General features: G+C 38.1%; 1 protein-coding gene across 1 annotated transcript; it reads right to left on the minus strand.

Moving 5' to 3' along the window:
• Nucleotides 1–1,751: 1,751 nt before the first annotated feature.
• Nucleotides 1,752–22,559, minus strand: YBX3 (Y box binding protein 3). Its single transcript, XM_011983403.1, has 10 exons — nt 22,454–22,559; nt 21,817–21,916; nt 20,819–20,852; nt 18,267–18,356; nt 15,831–15,953; nt 12,569–12,775; nt 6,749–6,846; nt 4,609–4,783; nt 3,919–4,019; nt 1,752–2,316 (listed from the first exon to the last, which is right to left on the minus strand). Exons 1-9 carry the CDS (start codon nt 22,557–22,559, stop codon nt 3,954–3,956), a joined length of 999 nt encoding a protein of 332 aa, XP_011838793.1. The 3' UTR covers nt 1,752–2,316; nt 3,919–3,953.
• Nucleotides 22,560–25,337: the final 2,778 nt, after the last annotated feature.

The following is a 25,337-nucleotide window of genomic DNA, read 5'->3' on the forward strand; positions in this document are numbered from 1 at the left end:
GCATCACTCTTACACATAGTAGGCACTCAAATACTGATCCGCATAGTGCTGTTTTCTAATAGGTGCAGTGCCATCAAATATGAACAACCACACAGTTAAGCTGTGATTGCAGTATGACAGATAGCCTTCCAGTTAATTTCTGGCTGTGGTCTCACCCCAGTAGCATGTATTTCTTGATAAAGCAATCCAAGGTCCCTGGTCTGCTGCTGTGAAATAACGTGCTTTTGGCCCATCCTCACATCACATCCAATTTGTGTTCTTTCTGTACCTACAACCAGTGTGTTTTCCCCAACTCTGCATTCATTCCATTTTTTTTTCTCCAGAAATAGAATAGCTACAATCCTGAAACAGTATGTAATAGTATCTAGAAGTAAGGATATTGGGATTATATCAGGCAAAATCTTTGCAATGGCAATTAAGATACCCTCAATATTCCATCATAGAAGGCTAGTACAATTATGGATAGTTATGTAATGGAATGTTATATAGTCAGTACAAATGATGAGAGGACTCTACACATGTTGATAACAGGAAAAATATTAGGTGAAAAAAAAGTCGGTGCCAAAAAATATACGGTACATTTTAAAAACATTTTTAAAAGTATGTTTGAAATATTCTATACTAGAATAGCTTTAAAGTGAGCAGGAACAGAGAAAGGGAAGTTAGGAAAAAGAAGACTGGCTAAATAGTATAGTTGAATTATCCATAGAATTTTAAACACGGATATGTCTAATGATTGTTTTTAAGTTGTTAACATAAGCACAATTTAAGCTCATTTCCTCTTCTCAAATTTGCTTTAGTCTGCCAATCACACACACACACACACACACACAGACTCACACACATGAAATATGTGAAATGGATGTATTTTTAAGATATGCTAACTGGTTGCCTGGAGGAAACTGGAACCAAGATGGGAGACTTTTTTAATAGAATACTTTTTTATATAGTTGATTTTTTTTGCTTTGGCCTATTATCAATTTTTACCAACCCTTTTAACTTCAAGATAATACAAGGTTCTTGAATGGTTCACATTCACCTGCTTGCCATTTATTAGGCAAACAATGCCCCCTCCACCTGCATGTTCTTCCCTGCAGATACTCAAATGTTTAATGACCCCTCACCTTAGGACTCCATTGAAACAGGAGACCCTCCCCACTATTTCAAATCAACACACCCATATAATTATGCCAGTCCCTATCCTCCTACCATGTCTTATGTTTCGTAACAGCACTTATTGCCATCTGAATTAAATTCCATATTTGTTTATTTTCTATATGTGCCTGGTCATTGAAACAATGGTATTTTGTTGGTTTGTTCCGTCCTAGCCACTAGAATAATGTTTACCACAAACCTAGACTCAATATGTACTGTTGCAGCAGATCTGAAAAATAACTATAGAGCACTGACAGCTGCTATAGGTTTTCTCAACTTAGGGGCACCATGGCTGGGAGTGGGGGAGAAATGTGAATGAACCCAAAAAGGCAAGAGCTCCCTTGTATACCCTTGTCACCCCACTGAATGAAGATTACTCAAAGAGACAGTACCAAATAATTCATGCCTACTACTGACCTCAGATATGAACTTGTGAATTTCCAGCTGTACATTTCAACAGGAATCCAATTTTTTTAACATCTCAAGCTTATATGCCTAAATTTGTGAAACAGCATTAATTTAATTTACATTTGGCTTTGAATTTGCCACTAATCAAACACAGGCTAAGGTCGGCAAAAATACACTCCTATTAAACATTTTGTCCTTTGAAGGGTAAAAATTTTATTTTTGAGGAACTTCTTACTGCACATTTTCAAAGAGAGTCACATAAGAAAGCAAAAATGTTATCCTCCCCTCATCCTAGAAATAAATAAGAAGGACATAAATTTTTTTTTTTTTAAATCATGACACTTGGAGGTTTAGCACCAGCATCCAAAATGAACAAAAACGGAAAAAAAAGCATTTACTATATATTTCAGATTTCTTTGGTTGGGGTTCTCCCCATGCGGTATTAATATTTCTTCAATATATATATTACCAAAACAGTAAAAACCAGGAAAAAAAATATAAACCTAGCGGTCGCTGAAACTGGGGAGGCTGCTCTCTTGTCTTCTGTGCAGGAATTCCCAGGTTCTCAGCTTGCTGGAAAAATTTGTTGACATTTTCTTTTTGCAGTTGTTTCTTAAAGAATAACAGTAAACATTCCAATGTCCAAATCTTGGTTTGTCTTCCACTTTATTGCTTGAATGTTTCTTTGGTGTTGGTAAGGTTGTGGCCTGCTTTTTGCTTTATTTCTGAATGGTCACTAATTCTTCAGGTCACCTGGGAAAAATTAAAATCAAACTTACAAAGAACGACAAAGTAATCATGAGTAAAAGAATAAAAAGGCAGAAATTATCTGCTTTTCATATAATTAGAAAAAGAGTACTTCAAATGCTCTAAATACAAACACATCTTGTATAGATCTGTAAGCAATATGTTAATTAAATGGAAACTCTCGCTTTTTAATAAAGTATTTTTATAAACCAGAAGTCAGTACATAATAGCAAAAATTTTATAAAATTGTATAAATGAAAATTACCATTACTAATGAACAATGCTCAAAATCATTTTAGTGGCTGCACCCTATCTCCTAATATGAAAATACCACAATTAGTTAGCTACTTACCAAATGTCAGACAGACTAAATGGTAAAAATATTTTTTCCTAATATTTAAAATTATTTCCTTAGAAACAATACCTAGAAATAATGCTACTCCATAAAAGGTTATGATCATTTTTATGATTAATATGCTACTCTAAATCAGTTAATTCCAAGTTTGAATAGGGAACTTATTTCTGTGACAGACTGTCCATGCTACCCAAGATAAAACAGAATATTGCCCTCATAGCAAATGCCTACCTAATCAAAGGCTGATTAAAATCCCACATCATTGGATATAAAAGCAGATGGCCTTAAGACACAAGAACTTATAATAATCCCAAAACTTCATTTATGAAATGTTAACAATTTTTGAAAAACAGCATTGACACCGAGTTTACAACCTCTCTCTTAACTAAAAGCTAATGGAAAGGGTGATAACCAAGAAGTATAAGAACTAAAGTCTCAGTTAAAAGGGTTATAGGAGGGAAAAAAAAAAGCCCAGAACTTATAATTGAGTTGATCTTTCTAGCTACAATCCTTCTATGTAAATAAAATGTCCAAGATCTTTAAAAGACAGAAAAAAGTAGAAAATGACAAGAAAATAACAAGCTATCCTTTTATGAGAGGTTATTCTTTACCATACCCTATTGTAAACACTTCCTGTTATTTCACTTAATAATCCCTGCAACAACCCTAGTAAATATAATTAGTATCCTAATTCTTACCAGTAGCAGACAGTACTGAGACAGAGGAAAAACTGCTCAAGATCACCCAGCAAATGAGAGGTGCAGTAGAGCCTGCATTGGATAGAAAAACCTTGGCTCTTATACATTATGCTGCACCGCCTCAAAATAAATAAAGTTGATTATCAAACGAAAAGGGAAGGAAAAAAAAAACCCTTTAGTTTATTCTACTGTTTCTGATTACTTAACAGGTTCTGAAACTGTTTCTGATTACTAAAACCAGGCCTTTGTTAGCAACTTTCAGCATCAGTTTTCCTAAGTGGTACTGGCAGTTAAAAAACTGCCTGTCTAGAAAAAAGAAGTTGAGTATCATCAACTCCATCTGAATGCTTATACCCTCACCAAAGCTTATCAAAATGAGGTCAATCCCAGAAATATTTAACCATCAAATCACTCTTGCCACAGAATCCCAACAGAGACAAAGAGTTGGCACAGATGAACTGCAGAACTAGTTTAGACTAATTTGTACTCTTGTTGAGAAACCAGTAATACTAAACAGAAAATACCAACTCAAGACTGGGCTGCCCCAGTGCTTACCCTGCCGATGGTGAAGGTGCCTGGGGAGCCTGGTGTTACTCAGCACTGCTCTGCTGGGTGGGTGGAGCGGGGTTCTCAGTTGGTGCTTCACCTGCCTTGGCCTAAAATGCAAAACAAAGCCATAAATCAGATAAAGTCACATGACAGTGGAAAGTTCAAGACTGAAAGTTCTTCAAAGTTTGAATTTTCCTGTAAAGGAAAATTAGCATGCAAAAAAATTACTCTTATGTATGAGTCACAAATTAGTACCATATTCAGTCTCTGGCATTTCTACCAAAACAAAACAAAACCAAAACCCCACAAAAACAAAAAACAAAACAAAATTAGTACCATAGAAGAACAGCTTACAAACGGCAAACTAAATACCGCTACTCTCCATGAAGTCTGTGACATACAACTGCTTTCAACTCGTGCTTAGAGGCAGCTTCCTCTCGATTAATGCCTCTCTTATTTGAAGAGCCCTAAATGTATGAGCTCTGAATCCCCATTAGTATGGGTCATTCTTTCAGAGAATGTTCACTGGATTCAAATATTTGGTCTGTGTTATGTGCAAGGCACACCCTGTATATACAGATCTTGAGCAAAATGTTTTTGTATTTGTTAAGTGCCAAATTATCATGTGATAAAACCACTCTTAGAATGCTAGTTTGACATGATTAAAGACAATCCACCCTGACTGGTTGGATTGACCTCTTTGCCATCTTGAGAAGGTGCGTTAGGAAGACGCGGGCGACGCCGGTAATTGTAGGGACGCCGGTATCCACGGCGAACTGACGGCTGGTTTGGACCACTGGAGGCTTGCTGATTTTCTTTATCTTCAGCCTCTCCAACTGCTGGGGCAGGTCGTGGGCGAGGAGGTCCTCTGCTGGAGGGAACACAGAACAAAAGAGAACAAGTGCCAACAGAACAAAACAGAACAAGTGCCAGTGGGACAGGGCTTCTCCAGAAAATAAGGTTTTATTTATTTTTAAAAATTAAGAAGTCAAGTGATCAGGACCAGGCGTGGTGGCTCACCCCTGTAATCCCAGTACTTTGGGAGGTTCAGGCAGGCGGATCACTTGAGGTCAGGAGTTTGAGACCAGCCTGGCCAACATGGTGAAACCCCATCTCTGCTAAAAATATAAAAATTAGCCAGGTGTGGTGGCACGTGCCTATAATCCCAGCTACTTGGGAGGCTGAGGCAAGAGAATTGCTTGAATCCATGAAGCAGAGGATGCAGCAACCAGAGACTGTGGCACTGCACTGGAGCCTCGGCGACAGACGGAGACTCCATCTCAAAAAAACAAAATAAACAAAACAAACAAACAAAAAAAGTCAAGTGATCAGTACTTATTGCTAGAATTATTCACAGGCCAGTGCAGCAAAAGGAATCGAGGTTTCATGAAATAAAAAAAAACAAACAAACAAAAAAACACTTAATTTTCCATCATTTTCCCCTTTCATTTGAATACCTATTTGCAGTGCACATACACATACTGAACACATACTCTGTTCCTATCAGACCCTTTGATAAGCACTAAGAATAGGAAAATTAAAAAAGAGAAGAAGAGTAGTCTGGCATCTGCCTTCCATGAACAGAATTTAGTAGAGACTAAGGGAATTAAACATGAAAAGAAACAATATTATGTGTCAGAGTCTGTGCTAGTCGGTTTTCAAATTAAATATTTAATTTGAATGGTAATTCTGTGGATGAGATTTATAACGAGAAAACCAAGAGGTTTAGACGATAAAGTGTACGGTTGAGCTGTATAAAAGTGCTGCTTTTATAGGTTAAAAAAGGTCAACTATGACTTTCCAAGATCACATAGCCAGGGACTGACGAAGCTGAACCTCACACATGCTACTGCATCCTTTTTGTTCCAATAAGACATTTCTATGCCATCTCTTTTATTTGAAAGTCCTTAGTACTTAATCATTCGTGATTATGCCTAAAACTGGAGGGAACCTTGTGAAGAAAAAGGATACAATCCTTTTACAATTACATTGGTAGAATCATTTCCCAGTATAATATACTTTTTCTCCCTTTAATAAACCCATATTGACACATTTCAAGGTAGCATAAACACCATTCAGGAAGGAAGTTGTAGTTTTCCCACTTACCACAAAGGGTAAGATAAAAGAATGGGCAGGCTTCAAAGGGATCTTAGGGAGGGAGTCTAGCCTAACTCAGTCTTCAAAAGGAATAAAGCACAAATACAATAACCCAGCATTCACTAATATTAACCTCAATGGTGGTAATAATATCTAATACATATTGAAGTCTTTATCAGGTACCACACTAATTATCTTAGCTGCATTAGTACCTTTAATCCCCAACTACAGAATACCTCTGTTTTCAGACAGGGTCTCACTCTGTTGTGCAGGCTGCAATGCAGTCCAAGAACATACATCTAATGAATTGTAGAGTAGGAAGATAAATTCAGGTGATCTGATTATACCCTGATTTAAACCCTCTACTGGACTGCCTCAAGGAGCAATATTCAGTATCCCAAACACCCTCTGACACTCAATTCTTCCTCCATTTGCAGCATTACCACAGAATTGCCCACCAATAATTTATCTGATTTATTTTGATAAAAATTAAGTATTAATTTACATCATATTATAGTTCCAGAATACAAAATGATGCTTTGGCGCAGAGATAACTAAAAAATCTAGTATTAAGTAGGGGGGAAATGTCACACCACCACCTGAAAACTCTGGCATGCAATCAAAGCATTCACATCTTCTAGATATACAATGAATCCATTAAAACAGAACCACACGGTCCTCATTCTACCACTGTGCACACAAGTCCTTTAATGGGCCATTAGTGGAAAATGCCACATACCTACGGTACCTTGGGCGGTAAGTTGGATTTCGATGAACCGGTCCCTGAAGTTGTGTTCCCTCTGGGACTCCATCCTTCATCTCTCCAATCTCACCAGCCTGGAGAGGCAATGAGAGCTGACAGTGAGTGTCACAGCACAGGGGATAAGATACAGTGCATATAGCTATGTTCAGAACACTTTTGAGAAGTAAAAAATAAAATGCTTCATTACAAAGCTAGGCACTCTCAGCGGTAACACAAACTACTTATGAGTAAATCTTTGTGAACGACTGAAAAGGAAGACAAACCTAGTCTGACTAGAACAGTCATTTGCTTAATCCCAGAGCACCTCACTTTATTTTCGTGCATCAATTTAACATTTTGATATTGGATACATCTCATTCATCTCTTTAAATAAAATACTCTTTTATTTTTCTTTACAACAAAGTTACTTTAAGCCAGTGGAATAAAATTAACTTATTGTACTACTTCCAGGGGGAAGAAAGAACAACTTAAAAAACAAACAAACAAAAACCCACCAACAATGCCTGCAATTCTTTACCATACAAGCCATAGCTTAACTTTATTTTCTTATCTCAAAACATCCCTTCCGCCTCCTAGGAGCCAAATACTGTCCTTCATATTTCGTCAAGAAAAGAGACACAGTCAGAAGACAGTTTCCACATTCTCACTAGCAAATCTACCAAGCTCCCTGTATTTACATTAGAATGTTCTTGTCTCCCATTACCCTGGATAAGTGATCCAAGCTCATATTTGAAACCAACAGCCTCTCTATTCTCATCAAGTAGATACAGCATGTTAACTCTATTCTTCACTATATATTTTTGCCTTTTCTATCATTTTCATCCAAACATATATACCCAGTGAAATAGCACCCATACTTTTCAGTTTCTTAAAAGTTTGAAATAAGCACAAAGTTACAGAAAAGTTACATGTAATTCTCAGATTCCATTCGAGTTTCACCATTTGTCCCAATGATGCCCTTTATAGCAAAAACACCATTTAGAATTATGCACTGAAGTAAGTTATATCTTTTTGTTTGGAGCAATTATTTATTTATTTATTTGAGATGGAGTCTCGCTCTGTCACCAGGCTGGAGTGCAGTGGCGTGATCTTAGCTCACTGCAACCTCCGCCTCCCTGGTTCAAGTGATTCTTCTGCCTCAGCCTCCCAAGTAGCTGGGACTACAGGTGTGTGTCACCATGCCCAGCTAATGTTTTGTATTTTTAATACAGATGGGGTTTCACCATGTCCGCCAGGATGACCTCAATCTCTTGACCTCGTGATCCACCCGGCTCGGCCTTTCAAAGTGCTGGGATTAGAGGCATGAGCCACCACGTTGGTTTTCATGACCTTGATGCTTTTTTAAAGATGACAGACCAGTTATTTTGTAAAATATCCCTCAACTTAGGTTATTTGGTGTTCACTAATGATTAGATTTTGTTTTTGCATCCCCAGCAAAAGTGACACTGCATTCTCCTCACTGCATCCTGTGAGGTGGCATATAGTTCCAATTTGTGCCATTACTGACAACGTTCACTTTGATAAGTGGTTAAGGTGGTTACCTGCCACCAGGGTCCTCCTCTGTAAGTTGACTCTTTCCTTCTTTGTAATTAATGAGTCCTTTGTGAGGAAGTACTTACAAAGTGTGTAAATATACTATTCCTTATCATATTTTTCAATATATTGGTTTATTTATTTATATTTTTATGGACTCATGGTTTTCTATTTTATTCAATGAGTTGTAATCTGTTACTATCATTACTGGCCAACGGGAACCCCTTCAAGCTGGCTCATATCCTTTTGACATGTTTCCAACATTCTTTGAGTACTTCTTCCCTTTCTGGCACAACATGATGTTCCAGGCTCATATTGTACTTTCTCTGTCCCAGCTCTGAAATCAGCCATTTCTCCAAAGGGAATTCTTTTTGTTTGAGAATGTTATTTAAAAACAAAAAATTGGGGGACAGGTATGCTCAATGCTGTTACTAAGGTATCACTGCTTTCAGGAACTTAATAGACAGAACTATGGAACACATATACACACAATGTTACATATATATGTGTGTCTATGTATGTGTATGTATGTGCATGTATGGCAAACACACATGCCTACCTTAATCTGCCCATCTAATGGCTTTATAAGTTGTTGGTGAGATAAGGGGTAAAGGAGAGACTGGGGCAACTCTGCATTGTAAAAAGCAAATCCAATCACGCAAACATCTTGCTCTGCTCTCGTATCTTCTTCTAGCTACTACCCCATTTCTTTATAGACATACATACTAAAGAAAAACCAAACACCATGACCACCACTACAGAAACCTCAATGGGGGATATGTCTCCTCTTCCCACCCTTTGCTGTTTCTTCAGTTTATTCTATTTAAACTTTTGTCTTCACCAAACCACTAACCTCCAAGTTACCAAATCTAATAATCAATTCTCAGCTTAATCTCCTCTACTTATCAACAAGCATTTAACACATTTCATTCTTGAAATACGTTCTCCTTGGCTGCTCCTTCTCATTGTCCTTTGCTAGACAATCCTCATCTTCCTAATCTTTAATTGTTGGTGTGTCCCAGAACTTGATGCTGGAATCCTATTTCCACCTACACTCACCTTATAGTTAATCTCATCCTGCCCCTATGGCTTTAAATATCCTGTTTTATAACTCCAAATCGGCCAGGCGTGGTGGCTTACGCCTGTAATCCCAGCATTTTGGGAGGCTGAGGCGGGCGGATCACAAAGTCAGGAGATTGAAACCATCCAGGCTAACACAGTGAAACCCCATCTCTACTAAAAATACAAAAGATTAGCCGGGTGTGATGGCGGCGCCTCTAGTCCCAGCTACTCGGGAGGCTGAGGCAGGAGAATGGCGTGAACCTGGGAGGCGGAGCTTGCAGTGAGGTGAGATCGCGCCACTGCACTCCAGCCTGGGTGACAGAGCAAGACTCCATCTCAAAAAAATACATAAATAAATAAAAAGAAATAAAAAAATAACTCCAAATCATTATTTACAATCCCATTTCTCCCTTTCAGACTCCCATTCACGCTTTTCCTGGGACCTGATGGACTTGATCCCTTGCTCCATTCAGGTCTCTTCTCAACTACAACTTAACGAACTCCCCAAAACGCTGTCAACCACTGTGTCTAAGGCTACACCTTCCATCCTCCAGCCACTTCCTACCTCTTCCCTCTACTTTATTTTTTCTGCCTACTTAACACCTCCACTTGTAGGTGAATTTAATAGGAGAAAAAGACCTCCAAAGAATTTTCCCTCCAAACCCAATCTTCTTCAATATCCCATATTTGTTTAAATCAAAACTACAGAGGTATTATTTACTCCTCATACAATACATTGCCATTCCTCACACTCCTCATTCAATCCATCATGAAATGACGACACCTCTATATGCTTAAAATATCTTCCAAATCTAACCATTTAATGAGACCTTGCACTGACAGCTTCTCTGAAACAGCCCATGTTCATCTCTCTACTGAGAAGATCACAGCAGCTGTTCTCCCTCCTTTTAACTCTTGCCTTCTGTGGTCTAGTCCCAACAAAACAGTCCAATAATCTCTTAAATGTTTCTTTACTATTGAGATCCCTTTACTGGCTTCTCATCACATTTACAGTAGGTCAAGTCTTTACAGTGGTCTACCAGCATGACTGACCTCCCCTGAGATCTCACCTCATACCCTCCCCGGCTTCACTCACATCATCCCCATCACATGAGCCTCTCTTTAGTTTCCTAAGTAAGCTCGGCCATTTCTTCATCAGAAACTGTGAGTCACAAAAAAGGACTGACAGAAACAGCAATTAAGGTGTATAAAGGATGAGAGTCTGGCAGAAAGACTGGGTGACAGGAACAAAATGAATTAAAATTAAGTTCTACCACTTCTTGTCCATGTAAAATAAAAGTTGTTGATTTTTAAAAATAATCAAATTCCTTCATTTGTGACAACAAAAAATATGGAAACCACTGTTTCCCTCAGGCTATAGAGAGAACTAAAGAACCGATTCCAAATATCTGTCACTTGGTAGATGCCACAATGTTGCTCCCTTCCCTCCATCATATAATTATTTTCTCAAAGACAACAAGTACCTAGTAGCTCAGTGAACGATTCTACTTAATTTTCAAATCTACAGAACTATTTTCTTTAAAAATGGAAGTCATTCAGTCACTAATAAATCATGCTATATTATGTCCTTGCATAAGGCAAATACCACAGGCCTATTCTATATATTTCTATTTTTTTCTATTATGCCCAATACATTTCATAGCACTGTTTAATAGAAAATGTTGGCAAAGACTTTTCTATTTGATCTCAGTAATTTTACCATCCTAGAGATCCATCTATATATTTTTAAGACATCACACTGACAACTTTGAGGTAGCTTAGTTATATGGATGAGAGCTTTAGGAATTTTCTTTTGATGATCTTGACTGGCTCAATCAGACTACTTAGGGAACTAGTAGATATTATACAGATTATTAAAAAATACTGTTTAAAGGATCAAGACAACTTTTACTTCTGACATGGAATAGGTAGGAAAGTCAGTCATTCAGTCCACAACTAAATGTAGTTAGGTTACGGGAATAAGTGTACATGTTCAAAAGGAGCTTTCGATTAGCTTCTGCACATCATGTTTTACGTGGCACTAAGGAATGACTTTGCTCTGAAACTTCAATTCCTAAGGTGAAATACATTTTATTTCAAGAAAAAGAACCACCACGCTTTCAGCAAACATGACATATGTTGTATATGCCAAACACTAAGGAAAAGTATTTCAGGAAAGCACTATTAAGACACTAAAAATAAGTGCATATTACAATCTCACTGACTTTTCCTGTCCTTGTTTCCTAGAAGCCCCGAGTGCTGCCCTAAAGCTTCTATGTCTCATGTACCCAATCTCTCCATATATGTAAGTCTACTTGTTATTTTTAGCACATTTGTCAGGGGCAGCTGTTGAAGAGTAGAAGGAAAAAAACAAGAAAGAACACAGTCATGCATGATGGGACAGGAGAAGGGTAGCAAAGAACAGACTGAACATAATGTTCAGTCAAAACATCTAGTGGGGGGGAAAAAAAGAAACCCCAAGGACACTAAGGAGAAAAAAGTTGTGGCTAGTGATAACAAAAAAGATGACCTATCCCTAGTTTTCCAAGTTCCCTAGGAACTGCAAAGTTGATGTAAAGTTTATTAAGCACAAAACAAATTCACAGCAGCTGTACTAATATTTTGCAGTAAAAAAGCAGAATCAATAATCAACAACCTCCGTTGTGATAGGTTGCCTTTAAAAATCAGCACTATCTCATTTAAATCTAATACTTTAAAAACGTTATTTATGCTGCAGGCATCTTTTGCTAAATCCTTTATATTTAACCATCACAACCCTATGGTGCAGGCATTTAATGCCCCCATTTAATGGATGAACTTAATCTAAAACTTGGTTTACTCAAAAGCTCACAAGTAAGTAGCAGAAACAGGATTCAACTTAAGCCTGACTTCAGAGTCCAAGCTCTTACACACTCCACCTGTCTTGTTACCTTAATTATTTTTTCATTCTTCTATCAACTAGAAACTTTAGCCACGAGGGTTCCCTATTATAGGCATGGAACACGTGGTTTTGCTTTTAGAAATGTTACCGGAATGACTGCTTTGAAAAAGCAGACTGAAGGCCTTGCCTCAAGCTTTTGTAGCATCAGGAAGCCATAAGCAAGGTTTCTGCAGCTGGTGTTGGAGGAGGAGGAGGAAGAGGAGGCAGAGAAGGACGGAAGGGTGAGGATTGCTGAAGAGAAGTCTCAGTTGCAATTTTACCTGTATTCTGTTGGGATGGGGTAAGACCCGTGAGCGACGGTCAAAGGTCTGTCCCACGTGGTAAGGCGGGAACCGCCGCTGCCGGTACTGAGGGCGATATTGGGGGCGGCGCAGCTGATTCCGGGCCCCAGAGAACTGCCTATCAGTGGCAGGGGGGTCAAATCCTTCACTGCTGCCGCTCCCTTCCTCCTCCTCCTCCCCAGCGTACTAGCGAAGCAAAGAAACAGAGATTCAGAAGAAGTTTTAGCAAGGAAAGAACCAAAGAACACCATTTAGGATGAGTATCACCAAAAGAAAATCTCCCCAAAGCAATAATCCTTTCCATTATACAGACAAAATGCATTTAACCCAGATTATCATGTGATTTCCTGGGATAAACTACATTAAGATTAGAGTAGATCTGTGCAGATAAAATACCAAGAAGCAGAAAAGCAAGAGCAATCAATCTACAATCAATTTAATATTAATCTAATTAGAACTGGTATCAGCTAACCAACCACCCGAAGAGTATCTGCAAAGCTTATAATGTTTAGCTCCATCAAATGCGTGTCTCCCAGGATTTACCATCCACTGAGGCAATGTCAGGGAAAAGCCAAAAAAGAATACATTTTATGATGTTACCAACATATTTGACCCAAGTGGTATTCTTCCTACAACAGTCTGTAAAGTGTGGATGGGATCTCTGAAAACTTCCAGGGGGTCAGCGAGGTCAAACTATTGCCACAATATTACTAAGATGCTATTTGCCTTTCCCAGGCATTCTCTCAGAAGTATATGGTCTCCCAAGGGCTATAATGACATGTGGTCTCTCAGCAGACTGAATGCAGAAACAGATGTGAGAATCCAGCTATCTTCTATTAAACCATACATCAGAGATCTGCAAAAGTATAAAGCAATACCACTCTTTTCAATTTAAATAGTTTTTTTCCATAAATACTGTTATTTTCATGAACATATAGTTACTTTAAATACTTTAAATTTTACTTTCTAATATAATATTAATATAAATACACATTGACAAAAGCTCTAGGATCCTCAATAACATGTGAGCATATAAACAGATCCCAAATCCAAGAAGTGTGAGAACCACTATGGCATGACTCCCTTTATATGTTTAAGAGTAAAGCTTTAACCATACTCTGATGGTAATAAGCCCTAATACTGGAGGTTTCTAAATACAGAACTTATTAACAAAGGAAATTACTGATTCATTTTATATTTTTCCTCTGAATTATATCACATATTACCATTTTACATTTTAAAAAACCAAACATCCTACAAAGACTATGTGATTTCATGTCTGACTTTAAAGGGGATGTGCAATTGTCTTTAATGGGAAGTAACTAGATTTTAAAATGAATAAATAAAAAAAGCAAAATAATGACCCATTACTTTTTTTACAGGAGTGTATTTAAGCTTTGGACCCTTCCAGAACAAGTCCACATGTGCAACCAAACTCCCCCTCCAAAAAACCCTCAACTAGTGTAACTTCAAAAAAAACAAGCCTTTCTACTCTTCATAAAACCTCTACCAAAGATGAGATTCACAATTATGTAAATGTTTATTTGCACAGAAAATGCTTACCAAAATACTAAGTGTGAGACAACATAAACTGTTTTTCTTCTTAGGCTTATCTTTCTCTTTTGCATTTCACACAATCAAATCTTTAAGAGTTTTACAAAGCATAATAATGGCACCAGCACTGCTGAACATGCTCTTTTGAGAGATACTGAACAAGTTGTTGGGACTTAAGACATTACGACAAAAAAACTCATTTATGTCTACACTTATGAGTTTTAATAATTTTGTTTCTTAAGCGTTTTAACAATTTTGTTTCTAAATATCTTTTATATGCATAACTTTAGAATTTTCAGGTTTTGGAGGGGAAGTCTTTAAGAAAAATTTTTCACTGAATGTTTTTCTACCACTTTTACTTTTGAATTAACTTAGGAGTCAAAATAATCACAGTTAGAGCTCTGTGACTCTGATGAACTTGAAAGAGAACATGTAGGAAACGCTATAGCAGCTCTTTCCTAGCTACCCCCTCATAGCTTATTAAAAATCAAATAAGATAAGCAAAAACAAAGAAACAAGTGAGAAGTCCTAAGGAATCTGACAGAATTAATTTGGGCAGGGTGTGATGATGGTAGAGAAAAGAGGAAAAGCAGTTAGGTAAACAGAAAGATGTAAATCTATCAAAACATAAAGATAGGTCATTCTCAATCTGCAGATATTTAATTCTGTTGCGTTTTTCTTTGGATGAGATAGGTAGTCACAATCCTGTGCTGACAAACATTCGGAGTTTTCTTCCATGTGCCAGTACCTGGTTCTAATTCTAGAAACACCAAGAACTGATTCAAATCTAGTAAGTTCCTCATGACCACAAATATACCGGGTCCATTTTGGGTGCCTTGAGAATACTCCTATAAACTGAGCCTCCCAAGAAAGCTCCAGCCAGATTTGCTTACACACTCTTTCCCCTGCATTGAAACCAATCTAAAGAACTAAAAATCCACAGAATCACTTATTGCTTCTTTCCTTTGAAATAATGGAAAAATGCTATGCTAAATAAAACAGCCTCTTAACCAAGGCAAATTAGTTAATAGTTCCCTGGCCTGCACTTTTATTGCCTATTCACAAGTTATTTCCCATTCTTTCACCAACGAAATTTTTATTTTCTTAGAGGTCAACAGTGTCGGCACCAAGGAATGAACAACAAGGTTAAGTCAATGATGGAAATTGCATTCCTCTTTGCCAGTGAATGTGTGACTAAGTTCTGGCCAGAAAAAAGAGCCAAATGAAGAGAAACCTTGTTAAAACCTCAGCACTGTCTCCCTTAAGTCTTCCTGTTCCAAGATAATTAAATGTCTATTACTTGTAGCCAAATATATCCTGACTGATACAACTTCTGAATGGCAAGTTTCTAATGAGACCAGTAGCTCTTTAAAAATTTTGAGCACTAAAATTTCCCCTTTAGAGTACCGTGTATACTGCTCCAGTGATGGGTGCACCAAAATCTCAGAAATCACCACTAAAGAACTTATTCATGTAACTAATCACCACCGGTTTCCCAAAAACCTATGGAAATAAATAATAAACATTTTTAAAAATAAGATAAAAATTTCCTCTAAAGAAAAAATAAAAATCACTTAAATCATTTGTCTCCAGGAGAAGACAAGGCGTTTATCTGCTCCAAGTACATACACTTAATTCCATGCATGAAGAATTTCTCAATCACTGGTAAGTAACAGAAGCAACGTACATTCCGGGGAGGGCCACGGCGCCTTCCATAGTAGCCACGTCTGTAACGGCGCCGATCAGCAGCGTAACGACTCCCTTCCACAGGAACTCCATCCGGGCCAGTCACATTGGCAGCTTCTGCACCCTGAGAAGAAAAGAAAAAGATGGCCTCAAAATTAAAAAGAACATAAGCTAACTCACAAAACAGCCTTGGACTGCAAGAGTGTATGACTGGCAGAACATACTAAGAATTCACACTGTGAGTTTAAAAACAGATCTAGGTTTTAAACAAAGTGAGCAAGGCACTTCACAACCTGATTTAAACATGCATGGCTTGTGTGCTCCCACAACCTGAGCTTTGCTTTCTTGTCTAGTTATGCCAATCGCAAAAGCAACGTGTAACCTCTTTAAAGAACATAAACTAGCAAATATACAACTGTCAAAGTAGAAGTAATGCTAGACCAGGAAGACTATTCCTCAATGGGAAATATCTGAGATACTGTTACTTTCCTAGAATGTGCTGAAACCTATGTTAGTCTAGGAGGTACCAAGAGAATCCCTAATTCATGGGCTCACGTGATTCTCTGTCCAGCACAAAGGTACTGAGTGAAACTTCTCCCATTTTGGCAGCAACAAGAAAGGGTCTTTGATGAATAACATTCGCCACACATGTAGTCCTTCTTTACACTTTCCTTCTTTAGACTATCCTTGAAACAGATTTAGAATTCTTATTCTCTTATGGACAAATGGATAATGTTTCAAAAATGTGTAAAAAAATGTAGACCAAGAAGATTTCAGAGAATGTATTTCACACCCTACATCCATTTGTAAAACCCCGAGTTCTGAAAACATACAGAAGAAAAATCAACCCAGAACAATTTTTTAAAAATCGGACGGGATATCAGAGATCCTCACAGACCGGCATGTGCCGGTGAGTGACCTGGAAATCTGAAAGACTTACAAGATACCCCGGAGATCACACTGGTAAAGATAATCACTTAAATTTCTGCATCAAATGAAATGAAGTGTTTTCTTTTTAAAACACAATGGTTTGAGAGCCATTAGGAACATGAACTATGGAATGGTATATGTGTACGTGGGAGGAACACATACAGGGAGTTAACCTGTCATTCATTCAGTTAATTTCTAATTCAGCTGCCACGACTACCTGCCATGGCAGTTGTGCTACATGTAGTTTTAGTGTATTTTTAATCTAACTCAACATTGTTTTACTAATATCTATAACAGACTAAACACAAAGCATAAAGGATACTACTGACATGGAATTAAATATATAACAGTATTAAAAACTTCTGTAGCTACTCTTCAGGATAATCCCTCAACTTCTTGGATTCAATTCACCTGAACAAAGCTATTTTAGGGTCTATCAGGAAACCTTCAGCTTCCCAAAATCCAAACCAAACAGAAAACAAAATGATTAATATTCAATTTCAATTTCCTTTTATTGAGATTAAAATATACTTTACCATGTACTATTTGTAGGTAGAAGTGCTTACAAGTCAGCCTGAAAACTTTACTTTGATAAAAGAAATCTTCTGCCCCAAAGCAGTTTTTTTCTTTTCTTTTCTTTTAGTTTTTGAAACAGAATCTTGCTCTGTCACCCAGGCTGGAGTGCAATGTCTCAGAGGTACAGACTCCACCTCCTTGGTTCAAGCAATTCTCCTGCCTCAGCCTCCTAAGTAACCAGAATTACAGGCGTGCGACCACGAATCAGATATTTTTGTAATTTTAGTAGAGACGGGTTTCACCATGTTGGCCAGGCTGGTCTCGAACTCCTGATCCCAGGAGACCCGCCCGCCTCGGCATCCCAAAGTGCTGGAATTACAGGTGTGGGCCACCGCGCCCAGCTGCAAAGCAGTTGTAATAATAAGATAGTTAAATTTTAATCTGCATTTCAAAATACATACCTTTGGTACAAAAATAAAAGTTATTTTTAAATTGAGAAATGAGCTTTTCTTTCCATAATCAGAGTCGATCATTTATTAAATAAGAATTAAAGTATCTTTATTGCAGAATGTTTAAATATTTCTGCTGGCTGGGGGCAGTGGCTCACACCTGTAATCCCAATACTTTGGGAGGCCGACACAGGTGGATCACCTAAAGTCAGGAGTTTCAAGACCAGCCTGGCCAACATGGCGAAACCCCGTCTCTACTAAAAATACAAAAATTAGCCGGGCGTGGCGGTGGGTGCCTGTAATCCCAGCTACTTGAACCTGGATGGCAGAAGCTGCAGTGAACCAAGATCGCGCCAATGCACTCCAGCCTGGGCAACAGAGGGAGACTCCATCTAAAAAAAAAAGATTCTGTATAAAAGTCACTTCCTGCTATTGTACAAAAATTCCAAAGTCATGTCAATTAATAAGGGGCTGACAGACAATTTACTGTGCAACAAAACTATGTGCCAGCACTTTGATACCCAACCACGATTTCCTCTCACCTTCTCTCCTTCAACCACATCAAACTCTACAGTTTCTCCATCTCCTACACTGCGCAGATATTTCCGTGGGTTATTCTTCTTGATGGCAGTCTGGAAAGAGAACAGAAAATTTTATTTGAAGTAAAGAGAACAGAAAATTTTATTCAAAGTATATTTCAATATTGGCCAGAGATGTCACTGCTTTCAAGTACACTAGAGGGAACCTGAAGAAACTGTTGATCAATTATTTTTTTTCCATCATTCTCCCACTAACTTGGAGCTCTAAAACAACAACAAAAAAACCACTATAAAACTATATTCCACATTACTTTCTTGATTTGTGCTATTCATCTTGACAGGTAGATTAAACAGAACATGTTTTTCCTATAATTGCAGTATGTGCAGTGACTACACACTACTGTCCCAGGCTCATCACCTGATCATATTAGCTGTATTAATTACCTCAAACCAAAGATGAAGCTGTAGCTCCATCAGCAAGGGCAAAAAAATGCTTTTGTGAGATCTTACATACACACACAAACACATATTTTAGGGATAGAGGTTCCTGTAGACAACAGAAACTACTCACTTCAATAGGGGTTTTTAAAATGTGAGCTAGGCTTGAGGGGGAAAGGAGGCAGTGATAAAGAAAAAAAATTAAAATGCCAAGGGGATAACTATTTCTGACAGAGTAAACAAAATTGTCTCAAGAATCAGAATGTATTAGCAATAATCTGGCCTCCCCCCTCCTCCCTCCCATTTTGCAGATGAGTTAACAAGAAGCTAACAGTTAAAGTGATTTATCTGAAGTCACAAAAGTAACAGCCCCAGGGATGATGGGGGAAGTGGAGGAGAGGGAATTCATATCCCTGTAGTCTACCTATATGATATTTATTCAACATTTCCCCCATCACACAATTCATATGTCAACAAATCCTATGTTTCCTATAATACATTAAAAGGTTAGTGAAGATGCTATTCTTCATTAAACATCTACATCTAAATATCTCCTTATGAATAGGTACTGTTCTCTCTTTTTCAATCAATGAAGGCAGAAAATAATTCCTGCAATGCATTTCCATTTCTTTGGCTGGTATCTCTAAACAGTTAAAGGGGCTTGAGTTTCTATGGAACTAGGTCAACCTTATTTTACAAAGCGATTAAGCATGTGTAATCCAGCCCATCCCCTAACTCTGAGTAGGAGGGAAAAGAAATAGTGAGCCAATAGAGCAGAGACCTCACCCATAGAGGAAAAAAGGCAGTTCAGGACAGGATATATGCGCACGCAGCATGAACATTCAGCCATTCCAAAAACAGCCCCTCCCTGCCGGCTCTCTCCCTTTTTCCTGTTAAACTGGGCAGGCCTCAACACACTGAGGTGACTCACCACACAACCTCACGGGGGCTGGAACCGGGTCATATACTCACAGGCTAATAAAGCCAGCCACCAATACAGCAACTTCTGAGGATCTTTACCTCTAGCAGTCTTCAGCATTCTTACCCCAAAAGGTCTATTAACCTCAAACCTCCAAGTATTATAAACAACTCTATTATGACCCTAAAAGTCACTGTATCTCAACAAAATAAATCTACTCAAATTATCTAGGTACAACTGAGATATATCCAGTCAAGTAGAAATATAAACAATAGAAACCATAGCTAGATACCACTATCTCCAACTCCTACTGCCACTCCAATACACACACAAACCTAAACAGAAGGAAACAAAAACACAGAAAATCAGATGTATTCTGGACTTCTGCATTGCAAGAGAATGGGCTGGCATTAGTACCTGCTGCTATATCTTCCTTACTGTTATCCTCTGAGAACACATATTTCAGACAATTCACTGAAAACTAAATAAAAAGAACACCAAGGATAGTATTCCTTCTCTTAGCCTATTTTATAAAGGAAGTTTAGGATATATTAATAACAAAATAAATAACATCCTAGGCTATCAAAGCAAAGAAAAACTGAGGCACCAATAGCAGAGAAGCTCCATATCTTACCCATTGCCTCTGTTTCCTGCAAATCTAAGGGAATTTGCATCTTTTGACCTGGATATGTCCTAACATGCCTCATTTAACAAGAGTGAGGGCTACCCTGGAAACTGGAAGTTTTCTCATCTTACTATCTGCTTCTCTGTGCTATTTACTTCAATTGAGAGCTGCTTTGACAGAAGAGCTTTAACCAACACTTACCCAGGCAGAAGCCAGATTGGCTCCAGGCAAACACTAAGGAGGAACCACATCAGGAGAACAGGATGCTAATATGGAAACAGACTTTTTTTTTTGCCTAAGGACTCAAAGTCTTTAAAAATTAGAAAGTGGTCTAACCAAATATTGCTTTATAAAACTGCAAAAATAAAACTATTTGAAAACAGTTAATATGACAGGACAGAAGAAATTATTTGCCAATCTTAAAATGTGGAACTGAGCTCTTGTTGCAAAATAATTCACAGAAAGAGTTTAGATTAAAATAATAATCCACAGGACTTACTTTTGGGAAAGGGATGACAGAAGATTACATACCCCTCCTCACATAGCAAATGTAGTATTTATAATCCCTCTTACCTGATGTACAAATACATCTTCTTTGGTGTCATTTCTGTTGAAAGACAAGAAGCTCACAATTAAAGGTAGTAGGTATGTGGAAAAACTTAAAAGAACCTATGTGTTATGAATTTAAATCCCAAGTCCTCAAAACACAACATATATTTTCACTTATTTTCTACACTCAATTCAGACACCTAAAATCAATCCTTGTTAAACATTTCTAACTCCACAAGCCACCCACCTTCTTCCTCCACATTGCCACAGTGCTTAGATCCAAGCTCATAGACTCAACATACAGACACATCCCCTTCCTCTGTCTCTTTCTGAATCACATGGTGTGTAATCAGAGCCTTAGATTTTCCTCCCAGCAAAAGCAAAGCAAGACAGTTAAAAGGACAGGGCACAGCTGTGAACTAGGCTCTCCTTACACTGAAACTTAAAACAGTCCCCCACCCCCACCCCACCAAAGGAGACAAGAAATTGGAGGAACTTTAAGAAAGGGTGGGAAAGCAAGAAAATGTCGATATCATGTAAAAACCTCAGAATACTCCCAACATCTTGTAGTTGTGTTCTCATTCCTGTATGGTTAAAAGCGGCCACAGTTTACAGTTTCTACATAGGACTGGACCAGAAGTGGGTTAAAGATCCAGCTCAAGTACTGACTAGTTGGGTGACCTTAGGAAAGCAGCTTAACCAGTCTAAGACTCCATTTCTCCATCTGTGAAATTATGGATATTGTCTCATTTATCCTAAGGCCCTTCCCATTTCTGATTTTATCCCCTCCTCCTTTTTTTCCTTAATGACTAGACTTTACGAAATAAGTTATTTATTAGTGTCCTGGAAATGTATTTTAAGTAATATTTAACAACCAGTAGCTTAGAAATAAGAATATTTACAGTGCTTAGAAACCTAAAAAATTTATATAAGCCATTAATGAAGTATGATAAGGGATTTATAACTGTTAGTGCCACAATATAAGTATAATTTAAAACATGCAAATATACACACACACATACCGATTTATAAATCCATATCCATTTCTGACGTTGAACCATTTGACAGTGCCAAGGACTTTGGTGGCTAAAATAGGATTAAGCAGATAAATTAGTATCTGACCTACAAAGAGATAAAGCTCATATCACTAAGATCTTGATAACATTAGACAAAGCCTAAACATACCTAAAGAAACCCATTAAAAGCTTAATTCCAAAATACATTAGAAAAAGAAAATGGAGCAAGCCAAGATAGTCTAAGGAAACACTTTTCAGAAGACTAAACCTTTCTTCCTTATTCAACTTTTCAGGAAAGTCACAAGATAAGCAGTGATTATGTCTATACAATTCTGTAATCATTAAAATTGAGAAACACTGAAGGAAAAAAAAAATGTTCAAGAAGAATGTTACAAGTTTTAAGCTAGACAAATGTTGTAAGTTCAAAAGAGGGGCTACTTTCACAAAACAGTGAAAGACCTTAATACATCACTTTCATACTTCGAAATATTAGGCAAACTTGAATGAGAAACATGGTGGCTCCTTGTTAACAGGCACTCTAGAAAGACGTAAAGCAACTTGTCCAGTTGCCAAATGGGAGCCCATCAGAGGAATCAAGAATAATAATAGAACTGCTTCTGTCTCAATCCAGTTCGGTACTTACCACCCTGAGACATGATACAACAGGTCTTTTCAAACCACATGATGAATTTGGGTTTGTTTCTCTGTTTACCTTGCTCTCTACAGTTGTGCGAATCAAACTTAAGCATTTTCCGTAAAATCCCCCTCTTTACTGTGATCGCTGTCTCTACCTCATGAACAGGACCACTTCTCTACAATGCCTGGTTTTAGCAGAATTAAGAGAAGGAATCTAAACAAAATAAAACTTCATGTAACTTGTATTTTGTAGGTTTATATTTATCTCAACTATTTCATATATGATTTGGAATCAATCGTGAATGACAAATTTAGTACTTCTAGGAAATGTCCCTGTCTAAATTCAGGAAGTGCAAAAAGCAATTATCAAGACTTAATGAAACAGGAAACCTGATAATAGATTACCTTAAAGACAAAATAAAGAAAAAAGGCTCAGTAGAGAATGAAAGTAATTATTAACATCAATCCATGCTGTCTCTTCATAAAATACAAAGTTTATAATTTCCAAGGATAAACAATAAGGCTTCACTTTTAAATTCAAAACTAAAATAGTAATTAGGACTCGCTCTGTTGTAGGCAGGGTTAGTTCTGAATTTTGCTAGACTGATATACTTGGGAAAATACTTTAGCTCTCTTTGTGGGGGGAAAGAAAAACAAAAACAAAAAACATGTCTTTATATCTCCAAAGTTATGCAGTCTACATTGATTAGGCATTCTCCAGCTTCAATTCCAAAGATCTCTCACCTCTCCAAAGGGGAGATCAAACCCAGGCAATCTTACGCTTGAGGCCACTCTAATTGGAGCAGCAAGGCAAAGGACAAAAAAAACCAGTTGATGTTTTAGATGCAAATGTACACAGAAGAGGCCCGTTTTTTGATACATGCATATGCATTTAAGTCAGGCAATATTCCAAATAATATGCTTTTAGTGCCTCTTTTTATTTGCCCCAAAAATTAATTACCTGGGAAAATATAAAGACGGGAACTGTTTTTTAATATCTAGCATTGTTGATGGAATAATCTTGATTAAAAAGGCAAAACTAATAATACAGGGAAAAGATGATAAATAGTTCTCAGGGCTAGCCTCAATCCAGGCTGTAGGTTATTTTTACTCTCCAATGTAGTTTAAAAAAAAGTTTTGTAATTCCACAAATACTTCTCCGAGGACTTCATATGATCAAATTCATTCCCACTTCTTGCTTTAAACCATAAACCCACTACATATACACTAAGGGGAAGGTTTGGGGAGGAACATCATAGATTTCCATAATATTTATCAGAAGGAAAATTTTTTTGCACTTGTGAAAACAATTTTTCCTGGTCTATGTGCCTATAAACTCAAGTTAAGGCCCATTTGCAAATACTAGAACATATCCATTTTAGTCAGCACTGTGCCTAGCACATCTTAGGCATCTATGTGTTTGCTTGGCAAAGAAAAGGGGATGGCAGGACACACTAGACAGAGACAAACAGTGTTGAGGCGTCATGTAGAAAGGGCTGTCCTTCATTTTTAGAGAGATGCAGTAAAAATGGAAAGATAAAAGTCATCAGACTCATCACCAGGGATCTGCAGAGACAGTTGGTTGAGGAAATCAACCTTCATTTATCTGTTTCCTTCATCTTTAAAGATAGTAGTATCCGCTTTCCCAATCTCAGAAGAGTACAGGATTAAGTGAAAAACCGCAAAAGCTTTCTACAAAAATAAGGTATCATTAAGAATGTTATCTTAACAGTGCTTTGGAGAACACAAGGTTGTCTCTCTCAGACATCTGGCAGAAAGTGTTCCAATAAATATTTGCTAGAAACAACATCACAATGTACTACTGACTAGATTTAAGCAACTTTTAGTCCAGCAAAATGAGGCCTATTTTGTTTCTTAACCTACACAGGTTACAATTACCATGTTGTTTGGTAGGGACTTAGTAAAAGCCCTGGAAAAAAAAGAGGAAAATAGTCTTCTCAAGGTGGGGAATATTGAAAGGTGTTACACTTTTCTCACATTGTTCCCTCAACTTTCTTCCCAAAGGGGAAGTAGGGCTCAGAGAGATCAGACAAACATGCCGCACCCCAAATAGTGAAAATGTCTCCGAAGCATCCTACACCATCTGTTAACATTCCTGTGTTCCTGTTTAAAAGAGTGAACGATATGGACACACACCCTTTAGGGAGGTTATTCACCACCCACCTGCTTTGCAAGCGTTTAAGAACTCACACAGGGCGTTACTTAAGAACAGAACGCTTAAGTTACGTGACTAAACCAACAACCATCACAGAAACCCTTTCCATCCACTGCTCCCCTCCAAATCTGAACATTTCATCTTCCTGTTTCCCTTCCTAGGTTACAAGTGCCAAGGTAACAATGTTTTGAACTAACGTCATACTCCTACTTCCGACGAAGTTTTTTCAGCTGCTACACCACGTGCGTTCCCACAGTCCGGGAAGAGGGAAGCGTGTAGCCATTGGTGGCCACTGAATGGCTGTTTGCAGCAGTGGGCACAGAGAGGGGGAGGAGGACGTGGGACTAGGATCCAAGTTTCCCGGAGACGATTGCAACACCTCTTTGCTGGCATGGGGCCGACAGGAGCATGGCGTCTTTCCCATGCCCATGTGGGAAGGGCGTCAGGGACAGACACCCGACCCTTTCTGGCAAGAAGCTTTTCTATCTTTCCCTCCCCGTTTCCTTCTAGCGCCTTCCTCTTCCCCAAAGGAAATGCTCTCCTTTCCCAGATCCCAAGCAAGGACCCCAAAGTGCCAGGCCCACGTGTCCGTCCTTCCCCTACGTCCACATCCATCTCTACCCAAGGTCCCCTCTCCCAGACCGCCTCTCTTTTCCTCTCCAAACGCAGGCATTTTCCACCACGGCAATCCGCGACAGTGCCCGTCTGGTAGACA

Source organism: Mandrillus leucophaeus, unplaced genomic scaffold (assembly GCF_000951045.1).
Source record: "Mandrillus leucophaeus isolate KB7577 unplaced genomic scaffold, Mleu.le_1.0 Scaffold249, whole genome shotgun sequence".
Taxonomy (NCBI): Eukaryota; Metazoa; Chordata; class Mammalia; order Primates; family Cercopithecidae; genus Mandrillus; species Mandrillus leucophaeus.